This window comes from Dipodomys ordii, unplaced genomic scaffold (genome assembly GCF_000151885.1).
Source record: "Dipodomys ordii isolate 6190 unplaced genomic scaffold, Dord_2.0 Scaffold18, whole genome shotgun sequence".
NCBI lineage: Eukaryota > Metazoa > Chordata > Mammalia > Rodentia > Heteromyidae > Dipodomys > Dipodomys ordii.
Genome location: NW_012267234.1, coordinates 7,789,847 through 7,817,728, shown reverse-complemented (window position 1 = coordinate 7,817,728; position 27,882 = coordinate 7,789,847). Strand labels below are relative to the sequence as shown.

General features: G+C 50.8%; 1 protein-coding gene across 1 annotated transcript; it reads left to right on the top strand.

Moving 5' to 3' along the window:
* Positions 1–838: 838 nt before the first annotated feature.
* Slc12a4 (solute carrier family 12 (potassium/chloride transporter), member 4) lies at positions 839–27,812 on the top strand. The gene is made up of 24 exons (XM_013012869.1): positions 839–1,022; positions 6,483–6,577; positions 8,166–8,297; positions 12,748–12,894; positions 12,986–13,040; positions 15,394–15,524; positions 18,672–18,913; positions 19,058–19,272; positions 19,821–19,985; positions 20,066–20,164; positions 20,439–20,496; positions 20,892–21,066; positions 21,441–21,559; positions 23,301–23,399; positions 23,652–23,771; positions 24,170–24,274; positions 24,540–24,708; positions 25,000–25,195; positions 25,307–25,476; positions 25,563–25,694; positions 25,774–25,881; positions 26,647–26,831; positions 26,953–27,086; positions 27,231–27,812. Exons 1-24 carry the CDS (start codon positions 908–910, stop codon positions 27,320–27,322), a joined length of 3,258 nt encoding a protein of 1,085 aa, XP_012868323.1. The 5' UTR covers positions 839–907; the 3' UTR covers positions 27,323–27,812.
* Positions 27,813–27,882: the final 70 nt, after the last annotated feature.

Here is a 27,882-nt window from a genome sequence, read left to right as displayed (position 1 = left end):
TGAGGCTCAGTCCAAGTTGTAAAGGCAGGAAAGGGAGAACGGAGAAAGACAAGTAAGATGGCCTCTGGGGTTTTCTGATAAAGGACTTGGAGAGAAAGGACGGTGCAGAAAGATAAAGATGCTAAAGTCTACAGGATGTTATCTGAAGCTGTGGAGCACTGAGTGAAAGAACTTGGGAGCAAATAAGTAAATGGCAGGAAAAAAAAAAGAATTCAAATGAAAAACCTTGTCTGATCACCCAGTGTTCTGCCCCGAAGTGGTAAACGCGGACAGGGGAGGCCGTAGCCTCCCCAGGGCCTCCGGCTTGCAGCTGCCTCCAACCAGGGAGGCTGCAGAGACGGAGAGCTGGGCAGGCGTGGCACCACCGTCCGGCTTCGCTCTACCGTCGCTCAGACGCCGGGTGAAAATGAGGAAGGTGTTATCTTGTGGTGACTTTGGGCCAGACGGAGGTAGCCGCGACGGTCCTGGGTCAGTCCTGCCCACCCCTCTCGCCCAGGAAGTAACTACAGGCATCCCAGGGCTTACTAGGTCCAGAGATCCGAGCCCATTCACCCCCACTCCATGCACCCCCATGTCCCAGTGTCAAGAAGTGATGCATCTGGAGCTCAGAGAGGGCAGTCCCTCACCCGACCGTCACACAGGAACAGGCCCAGTCGCAGGGCCTCCTTTAAGGGGTCTCTTCTCACTTCGGGGACTTCTCCGGCTTTTAGGGGGGTCCTCTGGACGGCCGGTCCCTCTCGGGGAGGATCCGGCCGGAGCCCCTCCTGCTCCCCGCCCCCGAGGGGCGGCCCGGGGGGCGGGCGGAGGAAGTGAGCGCAGCGGGGAGGAATGCGAGCGGGCGGGGCGCTCCGACCCCGGGCTGCGGGCACAGCCGGCGAGCGGCCGGGACGGCGAGCGGGCGCGCGCGATGCCGCACTTCACCGTGGTGCCGGTGGATGGGCCGCAGCGTGGCGACTATGACAACCTCGAGGGGCTCAGCTGGGTGGACTACGGGGAGCGCGCCGAGCGGGAGGACTCGGACGGTGAGGGCGGGCCCGGCGCGGGGGGGGGGTGTCTGGGCCCGGCGGGGCGGGTGGGGAGGGCGCATCCCTCCCGGGACCCACTGCCGCACGCACGGCCGGACCTGGCGCGCACACGTCGGTGCGGGCTCAACTTTCTTCCACGCTCTGCGCCGCCCGCTGCTCCCCGCCCGGCGCGTGCACCACGGGTTTCCCCTGGGCCCCGGGGAGCCCGGGCGCCGGGGCTGGGCCGCTCTGCTCGCCCCAGCTCCTCCCCTGCGGGCTGCGGGCGGGGGCTGCAGACGTGGCCGCCCGGGGAAGCCAGCCAGCGGGCTGCCTGGCAGGAGTCGGAGCCCGAGACCGCAGCCGCGGCGCTTCTCCATCCTCTTGTGGCTTCATCTTCCCTTTGGGGAGGCTTTCCACCCCCTGCCCCCCGCCCCCCGCCCCTGCAGGAGGGAAAGGGGTGCGCCCATCACGGGACCCCCCCCCGGTTGTGGATGTGTAGGTTCAGTGGACGTCTGGGGAGCAGTCGCACGGGGCCAGGCTTGTCGAGGCATTTTACGTGAATCAACTCGTTTAATCCTTTCTAACCTCCCTCTCGGGAGAGATGCTGTTACTCGCACTCGGGAGGGAATGAAGGGAAGGTGGTTATGTAACTTTCCTCTGGTGGGATTCAAACCCGGATGTGATATTCCGGCGCCTTAATTCTTTAAAAATACACACACGCACGCACATCACACTTTTTACTCGCGTACATTAGTTGTACTAGAGAGTTTAACCCTGATACTCCACACATATGTACACAGTGCCTCATCCACCAACCCCCTCCATCGCTCTCCTTTATTCCCCCCACTTTTGGCATCTTAATTCATTCTTTCTTCTTTTCTTTTCTCTTGATCCTGGTATTAGGATTTGAATTTAGAGCCTCTCATTTGCTTGATGGGCACACTTATCGTTTGAACTACACTCTCAGTCCAACTTTTTGCTGGTTATTCTAGAGATGGAGTCTCACAGACTTTAATACCCCGACTGGCTTCCAAATGGGATCCTTCAGAATTCAGCCTCCAGATTAGCTACAAGCCTCTTATGCTCTGTGGTAGTGCCTTAGTTCTTCACCTACTTGTTAGGACCGGGCCTGGCAATGATCCCTTCCTCCCTTCTTAGAGGTGCACACCTCCCTGGAAGCTCCTTTCTCCAGTGCCTATCCCACGTGGCTCCCTATTCCCCTGGGCTATACACACTGGCGCCCAGCTTGGAGTGTGACAGTGTTGGGAACATGTGTCTGTGTGTGTATCAGTGCAAGTATGTAGCTGAGGGGATCAAGGTCCAGATAGGGCATCCTCACGGTGACTTTCTTGGAGATTTTTCAGTAAGGAAGATGGTGATATGACCGATGACAAATGCCAGTGACATATGGGACTGACAATAATGGAGGCATGCAGGGATGTGGCTCATTGGCAAAGCGCTTGCCTAGCAATGTCCTAGGTTCAGTCCTCAATACCAAAAAAGAAAAAAAAAGGGGCTGGGAAGGTGGCTCAGTGGTAGAGTGCTTGCCTTGCATGCATGAGGCCCTGGGTTCAATTCCTCAGTACCACATAAGCAAAAAGAAAAAAGCCAGAAGTAGTGCTATGGCTCAAGTGGTAGAGCGCTAGCCTTGAGCTGAAGAGCTGAGGGTCAGTGCCCAGGCCCAGAGTTCAGGTCCCATGACCAACAACAGCAACAACAACAACAATGAAAGAAAGGAAGAAAGAAAGAAGAGAGTAATGGAGACATGTAGGAAATGTGTCAGGTAATGGGGTTTTTTGTTTTGTTTTTTTGTTTGCTTGTTTGTTTTGGGTCCGGTCATGGGGCCTGAAGGGACTCTGAGCTCTTCAGCTCAAGGCTAGCGCTCTACCACTTGAGCCACAGCGCCACTTCCGGTTTTCTGGTGGTTTATTGGAGATAGGAGTCTCACGGTCTCTCCTGCCCGGGCTGGCTTTGAACTGCGATCCTCAGATCTCAGCCTCCTGAGTAGCTAGGATTACAGGCATGAGCCACCAGCGCCTGGCTTACTTCCAGCTTTTTTGGTGGTCACTTGAGTGGCGTCCAGCTTTTTTAGTGGTTTAAGAGTCATAGATTTTCTTGCCTGGGCTGGCTTCAAACCATGATCCTCAGATCTCAGCCTCTTGAGTAGCTAGGATTACAGATGTGAATTTCTCTTTTGTGGTGATATGGAATGTTTCAACTTTAACTCAGGGCCTTGAACTTGCTGGGCAGGTTTTTTTTTGTTTTTTTTTTGTTTGTTTGTTTGTTTTTCCTACTTAAGTATCACCCTCAGCTCTTACAGCTGCCATTTTTGGACAGAGTAAAGAATCTAAGACTTTTTTTTTGTCAGTTGTGGACTTGAACTCGGCCTGGGTACTGTTCCTGAGTTCTTTTGTTCAAGGCTAGTGCTCTACCACTTGGAGCCACAGCTCCCCACTTCTGGACTTTTTTATTTTTTTAAAACAATTTCAGCCAGGTGCTAGTGGCTCATGCCTATAATCCTAGCTACTCAGAAGGCTGAGATCTGAGGATCACAGTTCAAAGCCAGCCCAGGCAGGAAAAGTCCATGAAACTCTTATCTCCAATGAACCACTCAGAAAACCAGAAGTGGTACTGTGGCTCAAGTAGTAGAGTGCTAGCCTTGAGCTGAAGAGCTCAGAGACAGCACAGGCCCAGAGTTCAAGCCCCATGACGAACAAAACAAACAAAAAACAATTTTCAGAGGCTTCTCAGTGAAGAATGGTTCAATTAAAGGGCAATGTAACGGTTTTCAGAGTTTGATTGTGACTCCTTATCCTGATCCTGAATAAGCAGCAAGATTATGACAGACATCACAGGATACCTAAGGGACTAGAAGGCTTCACTGGATTTGAAGATGACTTGGTACCATTGGCATTGATGTACCTGTAATCATCAAATGTGGACCTAAGATGCTTGGCCTCCTTAGCTAGCCCAGAATGTGCTGTTTTACATGATAGAAGAAAGAAAAGCTGAGTTTGCCCTGGAAACCCTTATGGCTACATTTTACCTGTTGATGTCCTTGAGTAATTAAAAAATGCCTCCTAATTGGCTGTGGGCTAGGAAAAGACAGATTAAATCATGTGCTGACATTAAGAGGATGCCATCAGTTGATATCCTGAGCTGCAAACATCTCTTAAATTTTGACCCCTTTAGGCTTGTTTACAAAGAAAAGATTGACCCAATCACACCACTAGTTTAGGTTGGTAATGACACTTCCATTGTTACTTCCATTTTTGGACATCATATTAACTCATTTTCTACCTTCTTGGAACCCTATGTCTGCTTCCTATTTGCTGAGAGATTGCCAGCCAGTGCTATAGTTGTCAAGCTGCCTTAAAGGTCATAGGGGTATTTGGCACACCTTTCAAAAAAAAAAGTTCTGGGCATTTTTTGCCCACTTGGTAGAAAGCCAGGTAAATCACCCACTGGGGCTTATAAGGAACAGATTTTGGAAAAATCTGTGTGGATAAATAGGAAGCTAGAAAGTACAGCTGAGCTTTGCAACTTGAGAACTTATGTGGAGGCTCACAGGTATAACCTTGTCTCTCTACCTGTGAAGCTTTTCCTCTTCCACCAAGTGTGTAGCTTCAAGAGCAGTGCATGAGGGAGGGAGGGACACCTGTGCAGCTGTTAGATGAGACACATTGAACGTAGGGATCATTGGGGTGACAAATGTCCCAGCCAGACTGTTGTCATTCCAGCAGTCAAACTGGGGGAGTTGGGGTAGGCTTAAAAAAAAAAGTCGGGGGCTGGGAAGTTGGCTCAGTGGTAGAGCACTTGCCTTGCATGCATGAGGCCCTGGGTTCGATTCCCCAGCACCACATAAGCAAAAAGAAAAAAAGCCTGAAGTGGCGCTGTGGCTCAAGTGGTAGAGTGCTAGCCTTGAGCTGAAGAGCTGAGGGTCAGCGCCCAGGCCCAGAGTTCAGGCCCCATGACCGGACCTCCCCCCAAAAAAAAAAAAAGTCCATTGGCAGATTTCTGTCAGGTTTCCTAGGAGCTGAGATGCATTCTTACTAACTTGACAGGCAGGTATTCTACAGAAAACCTTGAATCTGGGGACTGAGGCCAGTAGATGATCCTCATGTGCAGTCTATTCTGTATTTTGGCCTCTTTGCTCAATCTAACACCCACCCCGCAGCCTGGATATTGTGTATGTGTGTGTGTGTGTGTGTGTGCGCGCGCGCGCGCGCGCACTTGCACGTGTGCACATACCAGTCCTGGTGCTTGAACTTCAGGGCCTGAGCTCTGTTCCTGAACTTTTTTGCTCAAGCTTAGTGCTTTATCACTTGAACTACAGCTCTATTTCTAGGTTTTTGGTGATTAGTTGAAGATAAAAAATCTCATGGTCGGGGGCTGGGAAGGTAGCTCAGCGGTAGAGTGCATGCCTTGCAAGCATGAGGCCCTGCGTTCGATTTCTCAGCACCACATAAACAGAAAAAGCCGGAAGTGGCACTGTGGCTCCAGTGGTAGAGCGCTAGCCTTGAGCTGAAGAGCTGAGGGACAGCGCCCAGACCCAGAGTTCAGGCCCCATGACTGGCAAGAAAAAAAAAATCTCATGGTCGGGCTGGGAAGGTGGCTTAGTGGTAGAGCGCTTGCCTTGCATGCATGAGGCCCTGGGTTCGATTCCTCAGCACCACATAAGCAGAAAAAGCTGGAAGTGGTGCTGTGGCTCCAGTGGTAGAGCGCTAGCCTTGAGCTGAAGAGCTGAGGGACAGTGCCCAGGCCCAGAGTTCAGGCACCATGACTGGCGGAAAAAAAAAAAAAAAATCTCATGGTGTTTCCTGCCCAGCCTGGCTTCAAACTACAATCCTCAGATCTCAGCCTCCTGAGTTGCTAAGGTTACAAGGCATGAGCCTCTGGCACCTGGCCTGGATTTTGTAGAGAACCCTAGAAAGTTCCTCACTGGCTTCAGCTCTTTGTAAGATACCAGGTCAACTTCACTTCCCAGCATGCTCTGGACTGTCCTTTAGGGCACCCTGCAAAGTACATACTGGGGTAGCTAGTAGGTTCCCTGCCAGCTATGGCAGCCAAAGGCTGTCTGTCTTCATGAATGTGTCTTCATGCTATCTGGAAGAGCACTTGGGCAGTACCTGAGGACATGCAGCCCTTGGCATGCTGTATGCTCCAGATAGGTCAGGGCTGAGGCCTTTGGCAGGTTCTGATCCTCATGCCTGTGTGCTATATATATTTGGGGCTTTCATGCACTTGTCCTCTACTACAAGGATTGATGCGCTAGGGTTTCATTGCTGGTTGCTCCCACTTTAACTCTGGTCATCAAAGAGGTTGTTAGGATGTGATAAGGAAACTGAGGTGCAGCCTTTTAACAGTGCGACATCTAAACATTTACCGAGAAGATGTTTTGGGGACTGGCCTTCTGAAAGACCTGTGGGCTGAGGGTGGAGGAGCAGCCCCTAACTGATTCGTTCTCTCTCCCCACAGGACAGAGTAACCACAGAGAAAGCAGCCCTTTCCTTTGCCCCTTGGAGGCCTCCAGAGGAAGTGACTACTATGACAGGAACTTGGCACTATTTGAGGTAGCTAATGAACCATTCTGGGCCACAGGTTGGGCAGGCGGGGGCCTCTGGGCTAGAAGAGTAGCTCCTCTACTCTCTGGCTCCTTAGGAGCTAGGCTGTGGTTCTCTTTCCAACTGAAGCAGCTTTCCTAGGGACCACGCACAATGCCACTCCCACTGCCATCTCCTGGTCTATTCACCTGCCTTGTAAGCCCTTAACCTTTTTTTCTTTTTTGGTCGGTTGTGGGGCTTGAACTCTGGGCCTGGGCGCTGTCCCTCAGCTCTTCAGCTCAAGGCGAGCACTCTACCACTTGAACCACAGCACCACTTCCTGTTTTCTGGTGGTTAGTTGGAGATAAGAGTCTCACAGACGTTCCTGCCTGGGCTGGCTTTGAACTGTGATCCTCAGATCTGAGCCTCCTGAGTAGCTAGGATTACAGATGTGAGCCTCCGGCACCCAGCTGCCCCTTACTTCTTAGTTTCCTCTTTTATGTCTATTCTTAGGGCTTCCTTCTGGGCCATGGTTCTGTTCTCTCCTACAGACTCTTCCTTGCTTTCCCAATTGGCTCTTCCACGTGTGTCCCCTTCTACTTCACCGAGGTCTGGTCCTCCCACCCTGTATCTGTGCCCACTCTCTACAGCTTCAGTGACCCCTTTCTGGGAAGGGTCCCGAACTTCAGCTTAACTTGGGTTTTGTCAAGCTGAGCAGTGAGAGCTGGATTGAGGGCATGGGTTGGACCTAAACTCTGACTCACACATCCATCTACCCTATGACTATATAATGTGGGTTTCCCAATTTCCACATGCCCAAAGGGCCTTGATCTTGACTCTTTACTCCTAACCTACCTTTCTGTGTAGAAGGTCAAAAAGGAGCTTCCAGGGAAAATGCTAAATATGGGCAAGAAGCAGGTAGAGGCAGGACACTGTGAAAACTACAGGGGCAGGAAAAGCCTTGACTGAGCGAGGGGTGGGGGTCCTGAACCCTGAGAGGCTTCCTGGTTTGAGGGAACAGCAGAGTTCTGCACTGTAGTCTTTGACCTGTCCTTACCAGAGGACAGGCTGGGGGGGCCAGCCTCCTGTCATGGGGGTCGAAGTGAGTTATTCACAGGAGCAAGTGCCTAGAGGAAGACCATCCAGGAAGGTGAGCATTTGGGTGGAAAGATGAGATGTCATTTGTCCCGCTCACACTGAGGTGGCTAGGGTATTCTGTGTAGACTTGAGAGGTTAGATGTTAAGCCCAGAGGTTCAGCCATAGCTGGGAAGTAGCCAAGCAGAGCGGTCAGGATGAAGCCTGTGATCTGCCAGCCATGCCTGCCTTCTCCTTTTCCCTGAGGCAGGTGATTTTCACAAATGGGCTGGCACTGATTACAGTCAGGGTGGGGCTGAGAGAAGCAGCCGCTGGGCTGGGGCCTTTGAGTGCCAGGTGCTGAGGTGTGGTGCCCACACCTGCCCAGTTGGCTGTCCTGGGCTTCCCCAGGCAAGAGCTGGGATCAGGCCCAGACCTGCCTTAGGCGTTGGCTTGGGGCCAGAGGCCAGACTGCTGGCTAAACACAGGTATTCTGGCGCCGCCTTGGCCCATTGCCATCTTGCCCCGTGGCTCTGTTTACAGGAGGAGTTGGACATTCGCCCAAAGGTGTCGTCTCTTCTGGGCAAGCTTGTCAGCTACACCAACCTCACCCAGGGTGCCAAGGAGCATGAAGAGGCTGAGAGTGGGGAAGGTGCCCGCCGGAGAGCAGCCAAGGTAAGCCAGTCGAGGTCAGCAGACAGGCCACATCTGGGCCGACGGACAGAATATCATGGAATCAGTCATTTCCCCACATAGTGGTGAGCTCACCAGGTGTGGTGGGCATGAAGATGGACACTGAATGCCTGGAGCTCAAGGACGATTGCAGGGGTGGGTGAAGGTGGAGCTCCTGAGGGGGGCAGGAGGCCAGGGAGGTCCTCAGAAGTAACTGAGAACACCAGTCGCCTGTACTCAGTTGTCACTGTGTAAGGCACCGCACTTAGTGTGGGCGCAGCTTCTGGAATATTATCCTCACAGGGCTGTGAGGTGGAAGCCTGGCCCAGAGGCACACACCTGTAATCACCGCAACTTGGGAGGCCAAGGCGGGAGAACTGATAGGAGCCCAGGAGTTTCCTGAGGCTAGCCCGGGCAGCATAGTAAAACCCCATCTCAAAAGAGAAAAAAATAAGCTATGAGGTAGTGCTATTGTCATCTTCATTTTCCTTTCTTTTTTAGGTTACGTTAGTTATATAAGGGAGATTTCATTGTTTTTGCCTTCCTCCTTTTCCTTCTTTCCTTCCTTCCTTCCCCTCTCTCCCCTCTCTCTTTTTCTCTCTTTTTTTCTTTTGTCAGTACTGGGGGGCTTGAACTCAAGGCCTGGGTGCTCTCCCTGAGCTTTTTTGCTCAAGGCTAGTTCTCTACCACTTGAGCCATAGCTCCACTTCAAGCCTTTTTTTTTTCTTTGTCGGTTGTGGGGTCTGAACTCTGGGCCTGGGCGCTGTCCCTCAGCTCTTCAGCTAAAGGCTAGCGCTCTACCACTTGAGCCACAGTGCCACTTCCGGCTTTTTCTGCTTATGTGGTGCTGAGGAATCGAACCCAGGGCCCCATGCATGCAAGGCAAGCACTCTACCACTGAGCCACCTTCCCAGCCCCACTTACAGCTTTTTGATGTTTAATTGAAGATAAGAGTCTCATGACTTTCTTGCTCAGGCTGGCTTTCAACTGCGATCCTCAGATCTCAGCCTCCTGAGTACTTAAGATTACAGGGGTGAGCCACTATTGTCTGTCACTTTTTTTTTTTAAGGACTCTGCCTACTGTCCTTAAACCAGCCTTCTGACTCCCTAAGTTTAGCTTTGCCCACTCAGCTTCATTTTTCAGATGAGAAAACTGACAGGGCATCAGGTAACTTGTCTAAGATCAAGGCATAATGCTGGGAGAAAGATTTGTGAGGTTCCCATGACAGGTGTGAAATAACATCCCTTCAGGCTAGGTAGCCAGGAACCTGGTTGTCTCTAGGGGCTATGAGACCTAGAACGAGTGACAAACTTCTGCCCTTCATTGTCTTGGCCATGGCTCCACTGGCAGAACCTTCTGGAAGCCTCTGAGTTCCTTGAGAATCAGGTGGGGGGATGTATATGTATGATAGGAGCTTGCAGAGCTTTCCTGACTTTTTCCTGTCCCATACTCTAGTTATTGTTTCCCCCCTTCCTCTAGTTATTGTTTCCCCTTCTCCTTCCCCTTCCCCCCTTTTTTTTTTGCAATGATACTGGGGTTTGTATTCCAGGTCTCTCACTCTCTCTCAATTTTGATTTTTTGGCTCATGGCTGGCTGGCAATCTGCCACTTGAGCCACACCTCTACTTCCTGCTTTATTTATTTAGCCAGTCCTGGGGCTTGAACTCAGGGCCTATGCACTGTCCCTGAGCTTCTTTTCTCAAGGCTAGCACTCTACCACTCTACTACTTGAGCTACAGCACCACTTCTGGCTTTTTCTGTTTATGTGGTACTGAGGAATTGAACTCAGGACTTCATGCATGCTAGGCAAGCACTCTACCACTAAGCTATATTCCCAGCCCATCTTTTTTTTTTTTTTTTCTAGTAATAGGGCTTGAACTCATGGCCTAAGCAGGGACAGTGTCTCTGAGCTTCTTTTTGCTTAACTCTAGCACACTACCATTTGAGCCATAGCACCACTTCAGGATTTTATGGCTAGTTTACTGGAGATCAGAGTATCACAAACTTTTCTGCCCAGGATGGCTTCAAACCATGATTCTCAGATCTCAGCCTCCTGAGTAGCTAGGATTACAGTTGTGAGCCGCCAGCACCCGGCCCCCAAGGATGACTTTTGTATCTTTAATTACCTCCTCTTTATGATGAGCCCATTTAACTGAGGGATGAGGATTTCCTCTATGTTTTTGGTTTGGAGGTGAGCAGACCTGAGGTTTGGGAAGTAACTGTGTTTGGAAGGAATTGGGATCTGCTCCTGACTATAGTGTTCTGCATAAGCCAAAGGAACTCCTGGTTGAGATAAACCGTCACTAGCCTTGCACCCACTTGTAAGACTTGGGCCTTGTAGAGGTGGGCCCAGGAGAGCAGATGGGCCAGTACCCTTCTAGGAAGCAAACTACTCTTTAGAGATGGCAGATGATATCCTGACCCCTACTCTCCTACTGGTTATGATCTTAATGGGCACGTTCTACACTAAGTATAGCAAAAACCCCTGACTATCTTCGGCCTGTCCCTATCCAGCCCTGCAGGAGGGGTCTCAATTGTTAAGCCTCTTGCCCACAATGGGTGGCAGAATCCTTGGGTAAGAGCCTTATTCCTATCCTATTGGGCCGAGTCAGCAAGCTGATGACTGGGTATGAAAGGCTCCCAAGAAAGGATGGTATGGAGCCAAATGCCAATAGCTTATACTTACAATCCTACTACCGAGGAGGCTGAGATCTGGAGGTTATGATTCAAAGCCAGCCTGGGTAGGAAAGTCCAAGAGACTCCATCTCCAAAATATGCGACAAAAAGCTGGACTGGAGATGTGGCTTAAGTAGAAGTAGTAGAGTGCCACCAAATGGATCTGGTGCAAGGCTCTGAGTTCAAATACTGACACTGCCACAAAAAACAAACAGCCATGTGCCAGTGGCTCTTGCCTGTAATTTTAGCTACTCAGGAGGCTAAGATCTGAAGATCACAATTCAAAACCATCCAGAGTAGGAAAGCCTGTAAGACTCTTATTTCCAATAAACTGCCAGAAAACCAGGAGTGGTGCTGTGGCTCAAGTAGCACTAGCCTTGAGCTGAAAAGCTGAGGGACAGCACCCAGGCCCAGAGTTCAAGCCCCATGTCCAAAAACAAACAAAAAAACTGAAAGAAAGGTTAGTACAGGGCTGAGGGCTAGCCTTAGTGGAAAGACTTTGTTTTTAATTCTCAGGGACTATAAGGGGTGTGGGGGATGGGAAAGAAGCCTGAATTGGTGAGAAGCCATGGTCCTATGGCCCAGTGGGGAACCTGTGAGGATGTTGGGGTCTAGCCTTGGCCTAACTATCCAGCTCACCTGACCCCTAGTAGGGTGAGAATGTAAGAGGGTGGCTGAGAATCCCTGCCCAGTGGATTTTGAGTAGAGAAGGAGGAGCCTAATCAAGTTACAGGGAGTCAGGAAGCTAGAGAGCTGTGGGCCTCACCTAGAGCGACTGAGCAGGGGTATCATCAAGGAAGGCATAAATTAAGAGAAGAGTGGTAGTGCATGCCTGTAATCCCAGTACTTGACAGGCTGAGAACCTTGAGCTGTAGGCTACATAGTTCTAGGTTAGCCTCAGCTACAGAGCGAGGCCCTGTCTTAAAAACAATACAAAAGAAAAGAAAAGAAGAAAGAAAGAAAAGAAGACGTGAAGCAGGAAGGGTGGGCCTCCAACAGAACCCTGTCAAACCCTAAGGAGGCAGCTTTTCCCTGGCAGCCACTCCAGCTCTGGCCCAGTGACCTTCTGAGGCTGCCAGAGGTTATTTGGGGATGCAGAAAGCATTTCCGGCCCTGCCCTTTCCCTCACTGCCCTTTTCTGATGGTGACTCAGCCTCGGATGGGGGTTGGACTGGAAACTCTTGCTGCTGTTCCTTGGTGGGTTGGATCCTCTGGGAAGGGCTCTTTCACCTGGGCTGCACTGGTCAGCGTGAGGAGGTTCATTCTTTCCCAGGTTCTTCATGCTGCACATAGATCCTGTCTCAGGCCTGGACCCACCAGGAGAGTTCCCTGGGTCTATCTTAGTCCCAGTTTTTAAGCACCAAGGAGGCCTTGCTGAGGCTCCCCTGCCCTGGTGTGGCCTCTGCCTGGCCTCCTGTTTTGTCCCTCCTCTGTCCTTACACAGTTGAGAAATCCTGTTGGATCTGTGTTTACTCTTTCCTCACCTACCCATAGTCTAATCTCAGTTATCTCTGGAATTTTCTCAAGAAGATGTCCAGGAATTTGCAAAGTGAACTTGCCACTCACCAGGTTCCTGAGCATCTTTTGGGCCCCGCACAGCCTGTTGGTGAGAAGACCGTAAATGAGCCAAGTCTGCTTGTGAATGATTTTAAGGCATTCCAGTGAACTGTGGCTTACCGTGACCTGTAGTGACCCTTGTCACAGCTGTGTGTGTGTTAGGGGAGTGATATGAATGATATGGTATGATATGAGTGCCTCTCCTTTCTTGCCCACATAGGCCCCCAGCATGGGCACTCTCATGGGGGTGTACCTGCCCTGCCTGCAGAACATCTTTGGAGTCATCCTATTCCTGCGGCTGACCTGGATGGTGGGCACGGCTGGGGTACTGCAGGCCCTCCTCATAGTGCTCATCTGCTGCTGCTGTGTGAGTAGACCAGGACTGGGCATGGGCTGTGGGCATCTCATAAACCCTACCCAGCCCAGTTGCTCATCTAAGTTCTCTCTCCTTTCTACAGACACTGCTGACAGCCATCTCCATGAGTGCCATTGCCACCAACGGCGTGGTTCCAGGTTGGTGAGCGCCACACTGGGTGTGATGTAGGGATTGCAATTCAGAGCCCACCTTGACCTACCTGGGACCCCCTGCTATTCCCCCCTCCAGTAGGGTCCCAGTCCCTGACTGACTCTAGGACCATGCCATCAACTAAACCTTCCTGATTGACAAAATTAGAGATTGCTGTTGTGTTTGGTTTATATAAAAACAATCCACCCAGTGGCTCATGTCTATAATCCTAGCTACTCAGAAGACTGATATTTGAGGATTACAGTTTGAAGCCAGCCTGGGCAGGAAAGTCAGTGAAACTCTTATCTCCAATAAACTACCAAAAAAGCCAGAAATGGAGTTGTGGCTCAAATGGTAGAGTGCTAGCCTTGAGCAAAAGAAGCTGAGGGGCAACACTCAGGCCCTGAGTTCAAACCCCAGAACCAACACACACACACACACACACATACACACGCGTACACACACAACCCTACAATATGCTCTTCACAAGAAAGGGCAATATATGTTTACAGTAAGGGGCTTAAAAGGGTATCTATATTGTCACCATGCTGAGTTCATTTTCATTAGTCTTTTGTCACATGGTCTTATAAATTACTCATCTCTTCTTGCTCACTTACCTCTTGCTGTGTGTATATGTATATACATATAGATGTATGTAGGTATGTATATTTGTGGTATAATTTCTATTTCCCAGGAACATATGTGTGTGTGTGTGTATATATATATATATACACACACACACACACATATATACATACAGACATACACACAACACACACACATATTTCCCAAATGTTAGATTTTTTTTTTTGTTAGCCAGTCCTGAGGCTTGAACTCAGAGCCTGGGCACTTCCCACTTCTTTCACTCAAGGCTAGCACTGTACCACTTGAGCCATAGCACCACTTCCAGCTTTTTCTGTTTATGTGGTACTGAGGAATCGAACCCAGGGCTTCATGATGCTAGGCAAGCACTCTACCACTAAGCCACATTCCCAGCCCTAGACATATTTTTTAAAGTGTTTTCTATGGTCAGTTCCAACCCAGTTTGTATGATTTTTCTCCTTGTCTTTCTTCTTGTCCTGAACAGCCTTAACCAGTTGATTCTGTTCACACCCCCTGGCAGTGCCCTTAGGAAGACCTCAATGTGAGAAGGTTACAACATGGAAAGGCTTGACTTTTTTTTTTAGTGCCCATACTGGGGCTTGGACACTATCCCTGAGCTTGCATTTTTTGCTCAACGCTAGTGCTCTACCACTTGAGCCATAGCGTCACTTCCAGCTTTTTCTGAGTAATTTGTGAGAGATATGAGTCTTATAGCCTTTCCTGCCCTGCTGGCTTCAAACTGTGATCCTCAGATCTCAGCATCCTGAGTAACTAGGATTACAGGTATGAGCCACCAGTGCCCTGGCTAGGCTTGGCCCTTTTATTTGTTTATTAATTTTTTTTTTTTGGGTCCGGTCGTGGGGCCCGAACTCTAGGCCTGGGCGCTGTCCCTCAGCTCTTCAGCTCAAGGCTAGCGCCCTGCCACTTGAGCCACAGCGCCACTTCCGGTTTTTCTTAGGGTTGGCCCTTTTAAAAACACTTACTGAGCCAGGTGCCTGTGGCTCACTTCTGTAATCCTAGCTATTTAGGAGACTGAGATCTGACGATCACAGTTCAAAGCCAGCTTGGCAGGAAAGTACGTGAGACTTTTATCTCCAATTAACCTGAAGTGGTGCTAGTGGTTCTAATGGTAGAGCACTCACCTTGACCTGAAGAGCTGAGGGACAGCGCCCAGACCCAGAGTTCAAGCCCTACGACTGAAAAAAACAAAAAACACTTACTGATGGTTATTTCCATTCCTAGATTTTCTCCAGAGAGGTTTTTTTCTTTTCTTTTTTTTTTTTTTTGCCAGTCCTGGGGCTTGAACTCAGGATCTAAGCACTGTCCCTGAGCTTCTTTTTGCTCAAGGCTAGCACTGTAGCAGTTGAGTCACAGCACCACTTCCAGCTTTTTCTGTGTATGTGGTACTGAGGAATCAAACCCAGGGCTTCATGCTTGCTAGGTAAGCACTCTACCACTAAGCCATATTCCCAGCCCTCCAGAGAGCTTTTATCAGCAGCAGGTGTAATCAACAGTGTGGGGTCTCTCTTGTCTTTGGGGCCCAGTGTTGTAAGGGTTTGTTAGTCTCTGATAGAATCATAACCCCAGGGCAGGAATATCAGCTGGGAATACTCACCCTGGCCAGCTTGTGCTGGGCCACAAGGGGCCAAAAGATAAACTGGGGAAGGCTCTGATCCTGCCATGGTGTGCAAGGGGAAAGGGAGTCCTGGGTAGTTGTGAGGGAGAAGTTGACCCATGTACACCTTCTCTTTGCTATAGCTGGGGGCTCCTATTTCATGATCTCCCGCTCACTGGGGCCGGAATTTGGAGGTGCTGTGGGTCTCTGCTTCTACCTGGGAACAACATTTGCAGCATCCATGTACATCCTGGGAGCCATCGAGATCTTGCTGGTGAGTCAGGCAGTCACTTCATTTGTGTCCAAACAGTCTCTTTGGACTCTACACAGGAGGCCCCGGCTATTTGTGGTTCCTAGCCTCTGGTAAGGTTTGAAGGGTTACACAGAGGGGGGCCACCAGGGCTCTCTATCAGACTTGCCTCCTTTTACCCTGATGCTAGTTTGAATTAGGCAGGGAAGGGGCCTGGCTCCCTTCCCCTTGGTCTGATGTTGCCACTGCCTGGGCATGGTTTCAGCTATAGCAGGAGGCCTGCCAGCTGTTGCATTTAGCTGAGTGACAAATCTTGGTGGTGACACAGAGATTGATTCTTGGGGTTGTGTGGGCTCTGGCTAGCTCTGTTACCCCCAGAGCTCTGTGCCAGGGCTCTGAAGATCCAGCTTATGGCGAGCAGCCACAGAAGGCTGGAAGTCAGGTCTCCTCCATGAGCTCTGTGGGTGCCGATTCAAACTTGGCTTCTCATTCACCAGCGAGCCACCTGGGTCAATGAAAGAAGAGGTACTGTAATTCTAGCTACTCAGGAGGCTGAGATCTGAGGATCGCAGTTCATAGCCAGCCTGGGCAGAAAAGTCTGTGAGACTCTTAATCTCCAATAAACAACTCAGAAAAAGCCAGAAGTGGTTCAAGTGGCTCAAGCAAGTAGTAGAGCGCTATCTTTGAGCCAAAGAAGCTCAGGGACAGCACCTAGGCCTTGAGTTCAAGCCTAGGACCAACACACAAAGAAGAAGAAGAAAAAGAAGAAGAGGAAGAGGAGGTGGGGGGGACTTGGGGGAGCAAGCAGGAAGGGTGACAGATGTCCCTTGGGGATCCAGAGCCTAGGAGCTATGTAGAGAGATAGTTGTCTATTACAATTTCTTGGTCCTCTGCCTGCAATATGGACCTGGGATCTAGAGCTTCTGATTTTTAAAATTTTGTTTTCTATTTCTCATATTTCATCTACATTATTTGAAATTCTTCTGTTACGAAAAATGTCCCTTCTCCCAAGTTTATTCAACCATGTAATTATATGGACCTTTGTATATTTATTTTATTCTCTGAGTTACTGGTTTATAATTCAATATTATTATTTTATTCAGACTGTTCTCTTTTGACCTTGCTGCTATTTAGATTGGCAGCGCCTGTGTCTGAATTCTTTTCTTTCCTTTCTCTTTTTTTTTCTTTCTTCCTTTCCTTTCTCCTTTTTTTCTTTCTTCCTTCTTTCCCTCCTTCCTTTACTCCTTCCCTTCTTTCTCCTTCTCTGTTTCTCTTTATTATTTATTTTTTTTTTGTCGGTCTGGGGCTTGAACTCTGGGCTTGGGCGCTGTCCCTCAGCTCTTCAGCTCAAGGCGAGCGCTCTACCACTTGTGCTACAGCGCCACTTCCGGTTTTCTGGTGGTTTATTGGAGATAGGAGTCTCACGGTCTCTCCTGCCCGGGCTGGCTTTGAACCGTGATCCTCAGATCTCAGCCTCCTGAGTAGCTAGGATTACAGGTGTGAGCCACCAGCACCCGGCTGTTTCTCTTTACTTTAAATAATAGATTTGTTGAAATACAATTCTTTCTATGTTTGTGTGCTGGTCCTAGAATTGAACTCAGGGCCTGAGCACTATTCCTGAGCTCTTTTTGCTCAAGGCTAGTGCTCTACCACTTTGAACCACAGTGTCACTTTCAGTTTTCTGGTGGTTAATTGGAGATAAGAGTTTCATGGACTTTACTACCAGGTTTAGCTTTGAACCATGATCCTCAGATCTTAGCCTCCTGAGTAGGATTATAGGCGTGAGCCACCAGCACCTGGCAAAATATTATTCTTATACCATACATTTAACTACTTATTAAAAATGTACAGTCCAGTGCCAAGTGTCAGTGTCTCATGGTTGTAACTGTAGTTACTCAAAAGGCTGAGATCTGAAGATCATGGTTTGAAGTCAGCCTAGGCAAGAAGAATCTATGAGATTCATATCTCCAATTAACCACAAAAAGCTGGAAGTGGAGCTAAGGCTCAAGTGGTAGAGTGGTAGCCTGGATCAAAAGAACTCGGGGACAGTACCCAGGCACTGATTTCAAGCCCCAGTATCAGCAAACAAAAAACCAAAATATACATCCCAGGAAGATGAAACAGGAGGACTATAAGTTTGAAACAAGTGTGGGTCACATAGCAAGACTTTGTTAAGACTAAGCCAGGTGCCAGTGGCCCATGCCTGTAATCCTAGCTACTCAGGAGGCTGAGATGTGAGGAGCATCGTTTGAAGCCAGCCCAGACAGGAAAGTTCATGAGACTCTTAGCTCCAATTAACGCCCCAAAACCCGGAAGTGGAACTCTGGCTTAAGTGGTAGAGTGCTAGCTTTGAGCGCCCAGGCCCTAAGGTCAAGCCCCAGGACTGGCGTAAAAAATAAATAAATAAAAGGTAGTAGTTGTGGCTTAAGTGATGAAGTACTTGCCTAGCAAATAGGAAGAGCTGAGCTCAGTCCCCAGTATTAAATAAAACAGAAAAAGCAAAGCCACGCATAGTAATACATGCTTGTAATCCTAGCTACTCAAAGGTCAGAAACAGAAGGATTGAAAGCTGCAAAGGTAGCAACAAGACTCTGTCTCAAAGCCAGTTCTGGGTGCCAGTGGCTCATGCCTGTAGTCCAAGCTGCTCAGGAGGCCAATTTGAAACCAGCTCAGGCAGAAGAATCTGTGAGACTTATATAATAAGCTGGCAAAAAGCTGGAATTGGATATATGGCTCTAAAGATAGCTGAGTGCAAGCCCCAATACTAGAACACACACAAAACAAATGAAATAAGCAAAAGGGGCATAGAGCAGGTAATAGAGCTATGAGGCCTGGGTTCAATCTTTCGTCCCCACCCCCCCTCCACTCCACCCCTCCCCCCCAAAAAGAGAAGAAAAACTGTACAATTCATCACCACAATCAACTTTTGAACATTTTCATCACTGCAAAAGAAACCCCATTAATAGTCCTTCTCCCTACCCTCATCCTTTACAACCACCAAACAAATCTTTGGATTTGTTTCTTCTGAATATTTCATATAAATAGAATTGTATAGTCTGTGGTCTTTGGGGAGTGGCATCCTTTAGTTACACTTCAGAAGAAAATCAAAATGATAGACTTCATTTTCCAAATAGGAAGATTGAACCCTCTACATGTGTCCATTTGTTTCAGACCTACATTGCTCCGCCAGCTGCCATTTTTCACCCATCGGGTGCTCACGATGCATCAAGTGCCACTTTGAACAATATGAGGGTGTATGGGACCATTTTCCTGACTTTCATGACCCTAGTGGTGTTTGTTGGTGTCAAGTATGTGAACAAATTTGCCTCGCTTTTCCTGGCCTGTGTGATCATCTCCATCCTCTCCATCTATGCTGGGGGCATCAAGTCTATTTTTGACCCTCCTGTGTTTCCGTAAGTAATTCGACCATTTGTCTAGACATTCCATTGATGTCTCTTCCACATAGGTGGCCTTTGATGCCTAGATCCTTAAGAGTGCTGGGTGAAAAGAAGCTGGGGTCTCCAGCTGAGCAGATATTCATGCCTTCTTCTCTATAGGGTGTGCATGTTGGGCAATAGGACACTGTCTCGGGACCAGTTTGATGTCTGCGCTAAGACAACCATCGTGGACAATGAGACAGTAGCTACTCGGCTGTGGAGCTTCTTCTGCCATAGCCCCAACCTTACCACTGATTCCTGTGACCCCTACTTCCTACTCAACAACGTGACTGAGATCCCTGGCATCCCTGGGGCGGGTGCTGGTGTGCTCCAGGGTAGGTCCTCCTCCCCATGCTCCCATTCTCCAACCCACAGGCTGTTAGAAGAGCAGAGCACAGAACTGTCCTTGTGTGGTCAGCTTGGGAATGGGCGTGGGGTGGGGGGGAAGGCAAGTCTGGCTGCCTTCCCGGCTCAGCAGTGTCTTCTCAGCCTGGCTCCTAGAGGCTGAATTTTGGGTGAACAGAGCCTGTTTGGCCAGCATCCCAGGCCTGCAGCAGCCCCTAGAAAGTTCTGGCAATCCCTCTTTCTCTGGCCACCAGCCCCTGATGCTGCTTGGGGTGGTTCCCACAGGGGCCATAAAGAGCTTCTGTGTGGGAGGCAGGCTCCAGTGGGGTTCTGGCTAATGCTGTTCAATCACTATTGACTGTCAGATTTCTCGCTGGACAGCTTCCTCCCTGAAGCTAGAGCGGTTCTATGGCAGACCTTAACTACTGGGCTGAAGCTGTCCCCAGAGCTTCCTTGTGTCTGCAACCTACTGCTGTGCAGCCCTAACTGTCCCTGGGGAAGTTGTAGGGCTATGGTGGTCATGCTGCCGCCCCTACAGAAAACCTGTGGAGTGCCTACCTGGAGAAGGGCGAGGTGGTGGGGAAACGCGGGCTGCCCTCCACAGACACAATTGGCCTGAAGGAGAACCTATCCCTGTATGTGGTGGCTGACATCGCCACGTCCTTCACTGTGTTGGTTGGCATCTTCTTCCCCTCCGTAACAGGTGAGTCCCTGTTCACCCATTCGCCCAGCTCTGCCTCCAGTCCTGGGGAGCCCCTGAGGGGGTCTCATTTGCTTTTGAAGGTATCATGGCTGGCTCCAACCGCTCTGGGGATCTCCGTGATGCCCAGAAGTCCATTCCGGTGGGGACCATCCTGGCCATCGTGACCACCTCACTTGTGTGTATCCTTTTCCAAGCCTGGGACGGATGGGGCACGGGGGTACGGGGCAGGGGGCAGATGGCACTGCCTGCAGGCACAGACACACAACATCCATGCATGCGTGTATACTTCACCCCTTGCACAATCTACACATGCTGCAAGGGTGTACGCATGTGCACCACGGAACTCTCACAAATCTTCAGGCTGAGGTGACAGCCATGAGAGCCACTAGGTTCCTGCGGGGAATGAGGCAGGCTGCAGCGCGGTAAAGGGCCAGCTTCCTTGACACAGAGTAGATTTCAGCAGCGTGGTTCTCTTTGGTGCTTGCATCGAGGGCGTGGTGCTCCGGGACAAGTGAGTGAGCTGTGTCCCTCCCTGCAACTGTGACTCAACTCTTGCTTGCCCTCACCCCAGCCCCCCTACATGGTCCCACACATCTCCTTAGGCCACTGGCTCCCACTGATGGTCTCTGCCTCCAGTTGGAACAGGCTTCTCCAGGATTTTTTAATCCTGAAAGGATGGTGACATTAAGCTCTAGGTTCGACATTAAGATCTTGGTGGGGCAAAGTTACAGAATAGAGATTGGCCACTGACCTTCTCCACTTAGGGCTAGAACTCTACCCCCCACGTGTCCGCCCCCCATCCCCTCAGCCCTCATTCCTGCCTCCTGACAACCCTCACTCTGGGTGGCCTCATCCAGGGCTTGGGGGCCTCCTTGCCTGGACCTGGTCTGAGCCTGGCCCCTGCAGGTACGGCGACGGCGTCAGCAGGAATTTGGTGGTGGGCACCTTGGCCTGGCCGTCACCCTGGGTCATTGTCGTCGGCTCCTTTTTCTCAACATGTGGCGCTGGACTCCAGAGCCTCACTGGGGCACCACGCCTACTGCAGGCCATTGCCAAGGATAACATCATCCCCTTCCTCCGGGTGAGCCCTTCTGTACAGCCTCGCAGCCTGTCCACTGACTGTCTAGCTAACTCTGGTTAGCTAGAGAGACAGGGAATCAGGAACATCATAGCCTGCCCACAGGAGCCCCAGCATCTGGCCGCTGTCTATCTATAAGGAGCTTCTGAGAACTTCCCTGGCCCTGCTTGTGGTTAGCTTGGAACCTGAGTTCTCATCCAAATTAGAGATGCCTAGAGAAGTGGGAGTCAGGGAAACCTGTCGTTCCCAACAGCAGTACATAAAAGGGAGTCCTGCAGCTCAGCCAAGGAGCCTAGGATGATGGAGGCCAGGCAGGGGCTTGAGCTCCAGCGATGGGAGCAGAGTGGTAGGAGCAGCTTCTTCCCTGGTGTCTGCAGGTGTTTGGCCACGGGAAGGCAAATGGTGAGCCGACGTGGGCACTTCTACTGACAGCACTCATCGCAGAGCTGGGCATCCTCATCGCCTCACTCGACATGGTGGCCCCCATTCTATCCATGTAAGCTGAGGGCAGGGCAGGGGGATGGTCTTGGGAAGAGCTCCCTGAACCCTAGGGCCTGCCTCACAGCTTGTGTGGTGTTGAGGGTGGGAGCTGGGAGACAGGTTGGGTTATGTGGTAGGCAGCCCATGTGGACTGAACTGGCAAGACCCAACCTTCCCTGCATTTGAAGCCAGCCCGGCACCTATTCCAAAGCTTCAGAGACCAAAGCGACTTACACCCAGCACTGTGGGAAACTCCCTAGACTGGGCAGTCAGCACCCCACCCCCACCCCAGACAGGGACAGACCTAGGCCCTAGAGCCTTCATGAAGCAACCTCTAACCCAATCACTTTTAAGTTTGCTTGTGCCTGAAGTTCTAGAAGCTGGGCAGGTGAGTGTGCCGGTGCTTTGAGAGCAGTGTCCTGGGACACTGGTTCTGGGACAGTTGGGGACAGTTTGTTGGGTTGCTGCATTCACCTCGGCTCATGTTAGGGTCCTCATGCTTTCTGTTCCTTGTTTGTTTAGTTATAAAGAGCCTGCCCTTCACTGCCCACTCAGCTTACAGGCCCGACGGGCCTCTCTCTCCCCCTTACCCAGCAGCTTTCGCCCCAGCCTACAACCTCTGGGTTCTCTTGTCACTCTAGCATACCCCACCCTTAACAGAAGTACACACTTCAAACCTGTCATCTTGAGTGGTGACCTCTATTGGCCAAGTCAGAGACATAGTAGAGCCTTTAATCAAGCATGTAGCTTTTTTATTTTTTTTTGGGGGGGGGGTCCAAGACCAGGACTCGAACTCAGTACCTGATACTTCTGCTTATTGACTAGAGCTCTACCAACTGAGCCATGCCCTCAACCCCCTCATGTGGCCTTCTGATAGTCTCTGTCATCAGGGACCTTATGGGACTCCTTGCCCCTGGCCCTCCTGTCCCAGAGTCCTGCCTTCTTGTCTGCCCTTCTGCTCTGTTGACTGAGGGCAGAGATTGGGGCTTCCTCTTCCTTAGCCTTCTCCCTGGGAGGGTTCACACAGCCCACCTTGTCTATGTCCTAACTCCCATACCCAACTCAGTGTCTCAGAAGTGTCCAACTCAGTGATTCCTCATGGTTCTTTTCTCCTGAGCTCTTCCTCTCTCCCACATGATGGCTTTTTTTTTTTTTTTTTTGGTCGGTCATGGGGCTTAAACTCTTGGCCTGGGAGCTGTTTGAGCTCTTCAGTTCAAGGCGAGTGCTCTGCCACTTGAGCCACAGCGCCACTTCTGGTTTTCTGGTGGTTTATTGGAGATAAGAGTCTCACAGACTTTCCTGCCCGGGCTGGCTTTGAACCGTGATCCTCGGATCTCAGCTTCCTGAGTAGCTAGGATTACAGGCGTGAGCCACCGGCGCCTGGCTTGCATGATGGATTCTTATTCCTCTGGTTGCCCTGACTAGAGACCTGAATGATTGTCTCACTCTCTGCACACACTGAGCGTCCCTGCCATTCATCACCATCCTGTTCTAGTTTGCTTGCTTTTCCCTGGCCTGCAACCTCCCCTGACAGTGAATCTTAGCTCATCCTCTGTAATCTGGCTCTGAAGACACTTTGGCAGTATTCACATCTGCATCACACCCTGGGAATGGGTACTATGGGATTGGGAAGACTGACTAAGCCCACAGAGAACAGGGCCAAAATGGTGGCCATTTCTGGTCCAGGCTAGCCAGAAATCAGGCTGTTAGATCTACCAAGGAGGCTGTTCTGCACCAACCAGCTCCCTGTGCTTCAGGTTCTTTTTGATGTGTTATCTGTTTGTGAACCTGGCCTGTGCTGTCCAGACGCTCCTGAGGACCCCCAATTGGCGACCCCGATTCAAATACTATCACTGGTGAGTTCCAGATGGACCCCAGAGCCAAGGCCTTTAACTTGGGGGAGTATTGAGGAGGCCAGGAGCTGTGTTGTGGATTGAGATTTGAGTTGGAGTAGTAGTTGCTCTTAGTGAAACACTGGAGAGGGACATTGGAGGGTCAGGGACTTGACCTGTTTCTCAAACCCAGCTTGTGACTTGGGGCATGGGATGGGCTGTGACCTGGGGCCCTGCTGGTTTTGCTGATTCTTCTCTTCTTTGCCTCTGTCTCAGGACGCTGTCTTTCCTGGGCATGAGCCTCTGCCTGTCCCTTATGTTTGTCTCTTCCTGGTACTATGCTCTGGTTGCTATGCTTATTGCAGGCATGATCTATAAGTACATCGAGTACCAAGGGTGAGTGAAGGGCTGTTGCTTCTGTCAGCAGCCCGTACAACATTCATGGTGGCTGATTGAGTAAGTGGGGTGGTGTGAATGTTGGATTGTGGGAGGAGTTGAATCGCATTTGCTGTCTACCTTGGGTGCTGTGGTGTCTGATTGAGTAAATGGAGTTACGACCGTTGGATTGTGGGAGGAGCTGGATTGTGTTTGTTATCCACCTGGGGTGACTTGGGGTGCTAAGAGGGCCTAGCTCCCCTCATTCCATATTCATAGAGGCAGAAATCCTGAATTAAGCTGCAGGGTGGCTCACTTGATTAGCATGCATGAGACTGTTAGTTTAATCCCCAGCATTCCGACAGAGAGAGAGAGATTTCTGGTAGGACCAAGGCCTCATTAATGTGTGGCATCTATAGGGCTGAGAAGGAGTGGGGTGATGGGATCCGAGGCTTGTCCCTGAGTGCTGCCCGCTATGCACTGTTGCGGCTGGAAGAGGGGCCACCTCACACCAAGAACTGGCGGTAAGTTCATGCCTAGATTGGCAGGGGACATCTCAAGGTTCTTAGCACTGTGAAGGTGGGAGGCCCCTTCTGGTGTTATCTGGAGTGCCCTCTTACTGGTTCCTTAGATCTATGTTACTCAAGCCTGGTGTGTACTAGATGGGGGGACCGCAGGGCAGGGGGGAGTGCCGGGGGGGAAGGCAGTATTTTGGGAAGGGAAGATGAAGAAGCTCCTTGGAAAGGTGTGGCCCCCGTCTCAGGCTGAATCCTCATCTCGCCACTATAGGCCTCAGCTGCTGGTGCTGTTGAAGTTAGACGAGGACCTTCATGTGAAGTACCCACGGCTCCTCACCTTTGCTTCCCAGCTTAAGGCTGGCAAGGGCCTGACAATCGTTGGCTCCGTCATCCAGGGCAGCTTCTTGGAGAGCTATGGCGAGGCCCAAGCTGCTGAGCAGGTGCTTGCTGGGGGGTAGAGGGAGCTGAACTGGGCCAATGGGGTCTGGGCTACAGCTGGGATGTGGGGAAGGGAACTAGTCCTGTCCAGGCTGGCCAGCCAGGTGGACAACACAGCTGCTACCTTGGAGCTGGAGCAAGTGGGTATCACTGTCCCATCATGGCTTCTGGGTAAACAAGCTTGCTGTAGGCCCTCTCCTCCCAAGTAGTCATGTGTGTCCTAGAACCTTGGGAGGGAGTCCAACCGAGGAAAAGCTGATGATCTCACTTTCTGACACCATTGTGTTCTCCAGACAATCAAGAACATGATGGAGATTGAGAAGGTGAAAGGCTTCTGCCAGGTAGTGGTGGCCAACAAAGTACGTGAAGGGCTGGCTCATCTCATCCAGTCCTGCGGCCTGGGTGGCATGAGGCATAACTCTGTGGTACTGGGCTGGCCCTACGGCTGGCGACAGAGTGAGGATCCACGTGCCTGGAAGACCTTTATTGGTATGTGAAGGGCTGGCTGTTGGGCTCAACCAAGTGGGCCAGGGTAGAGTGAAGAGGTGGCAGAAGCCAAAGGGCTACAGGCTGGTAGTCAGCAGTGTCGTCCTTCCCCAGACACTGTGCGCTGTACCACAGCCGCCCACCTGGCCCTGCTGGTCCCCAAGAACATCGCTTTCTACCCCAGCAACCATGAGCGTTACCTGGAGGGCCACATTGATGTGTGGTGGATCGTGCACGATGGTGGCATGCTCATGCTTTTGCCCTTCCTGTTGCGCCAGCATAAGGTGGGCCAGGCAGTGGGCGGGAATGGGAATGGCTGGGCTCTCAGAGGGCCGGATGTAATGGGAGCACCCCTACTCCCTGGCCACAGGTTTGGAGGAAGTGCCGAATGCGCATCTTTACAGTGGCCCAGATGGATGACAACAGCATCCAGATGAAGAAGGATCTTGCCATCTTCTTGTACCACCTCCGCCTGGAGGCAGAAGTAGAGGTGGTGGAAATGGTGAGCTGCTAGTTCCAGCCTGGCCCTGAGGATTCTGGGCACCTTGCATCCCAGTCCTCACAGCTTGCTCTTTCCCCAGCATAACAGCGACATCTCTGCATATACCTATGAGCGCACACTGATGATGGAACAGCGGTCTCAGATGCTGCGGCAGATGAGGCTGACCAAGAATGAGCGGGAGCGAGAAGTTAGTGGGCATCTTGGTTCAAGCTGGGGGTGGGTGGCAAGGTCAGGGTTTTGGAGATACTGTGAAGTGGGGGGGTATCAATATGATTCATTTCAAGGCTAGATGTGGTGGCTCACACTTGTAATCACAACTATTCAGGAGGCAGAATTGGGAGAATTATTGTTTGAAGCCAGCCCACGCAAAAGTTAAGATCTCATCTCAGCAAACAAGCTCAGGGTGGTGGCATATACCTGTGATCTCAACTATGCAAGATGTCATAAGTAGGAGCATCACATTCTGAGACAGGTCCAGACATAAACACAAGACCTTATTCAAAAAATAACTATAGAGGCAGGGAGTCAGTGGCTCACACCTCTAATTCTAGCTACTCAGGAGGCCAAGATCTGAGGATCAAGGTTCAAAGCCAGCCCAGACAAGAAAGTTTGCTAGACTCTTATCTACAATTAACCATTCTACCTCACTAACCTTGACCATTACCTAGATGAGCACATTAGTACGCAGTAGATCATGCACAAAAGTGGCATGCTCAGATGAGGTGGTCAGTGGGCATGGAAGGCCAGATATGATTGAGCCACTCCCCACTCTATGGCCACTGTGGTAGCACTTCCAAAACAAAATATGAACAAAAATAGTATCACAATAAAAAGAAAGACTCCGGAGCTCCAACTGAACCAGAGCCCATTTTCCAGGGAGGCAGAATGGTCACCTAGGGCCAGCCAACTTCCCTCTTCCCAGGGTACCAAGGTGACTTCTGACTGTCCTTAGGCCCAGCTAGTCAAAGACAGGCACTCGGCCCTACGGCTGGAGAGTCTGTACTCAGATGAGGAGGATGAGTCTGCAGCAGCAACTGACAAGATCCAGATGACATGGACCCGGGACAAGTACATGACCGAACCCTGGGACCCCAGCCATGCACCTGAAAACTTCCGGGAGCTGGTGCACATGAAGCCGTGAGTGCAGCCATGTTACAAGGAGTAGGGTAGAAGCAGACAAGCTGTGCAGGTGGGTAAGGACGTAGTTGTTCTTGCTAGATGGTTCCTGGTGGCCTCTGAACATCTCTATCACTTGCAGGGATCAATCTAATGTGCGGCGCATGCACACTGCTGTGAAACTTAACGAAGTCATAGTCACCCGCTCCCACGATGCCCGCCTGGTCCTATTGAACATGCCTGGCCCACCTAAGAACAGTGAGGGTGATGAGAACTGTATCCTTTGGTGGAGAGGCAGGCAGTGAGGAAGTAGGTTTCCTGTGAGTTCATACCAGAAGTTTCTTTTCCCGAGTGGGGGCAGGTCCCCACTCTACCCCCTTCCTGGACTGGCAGCTGCCTCCTTAACATTATGCTCTACAGACATGGAGTTCCTTGAAGTGCTGACCGAGGGCCTCGAGCGAGTGTTGTTGGTGCGTGGTGGTGGCCGTGAAGTCATCACCATCTACTCTTGAGCCTAGTGTAGTCTTGTGGCCTTGAGTAGAGGTGTCCAGGGCAACAGCCCCCACCCTACCACATACCTACTTGCCAGTTCTGCTTTGCCCAGCCTTGCCTTGGACCAGCTTTGCTAGTTCTCCCAGGAAACTGAGGCTGGGCCTGGCAATGGAAATGGATCTGAGGTTCTGTGGACTGTGGGAGGTTTGGGGACTTTCCCCAACCCCAGTAAACTCGTCCTGGCTGGAAAAAAAAAAAAACGACTAGGGAGGCTGATGTGGGGTTGGAAGGTCCAGCCTAGCCCAGCACTATTTATTATATATTTATTGTTTGGATGTTACCATGAGAGAAGGAGGGGAAGGGCAGCAAGGGAGGAAGTTCAGCCCAGCCTGCCAGCAGGAAGACCTGGCTCAGACTACTGTGGGCAGGAACCCCCACTAAGCCTAGGGGAATGGAGCTGTCCGAGCTGAAGCCTGACTATTTTTCAATAAAACATTGTGTACTTCTGGGCCTCCTGCTGCCCAGCTCTGTTTTCCCTGGCGCCAAGGGGAGAGACAGAACTGAACCCAGGCCCAAAGCC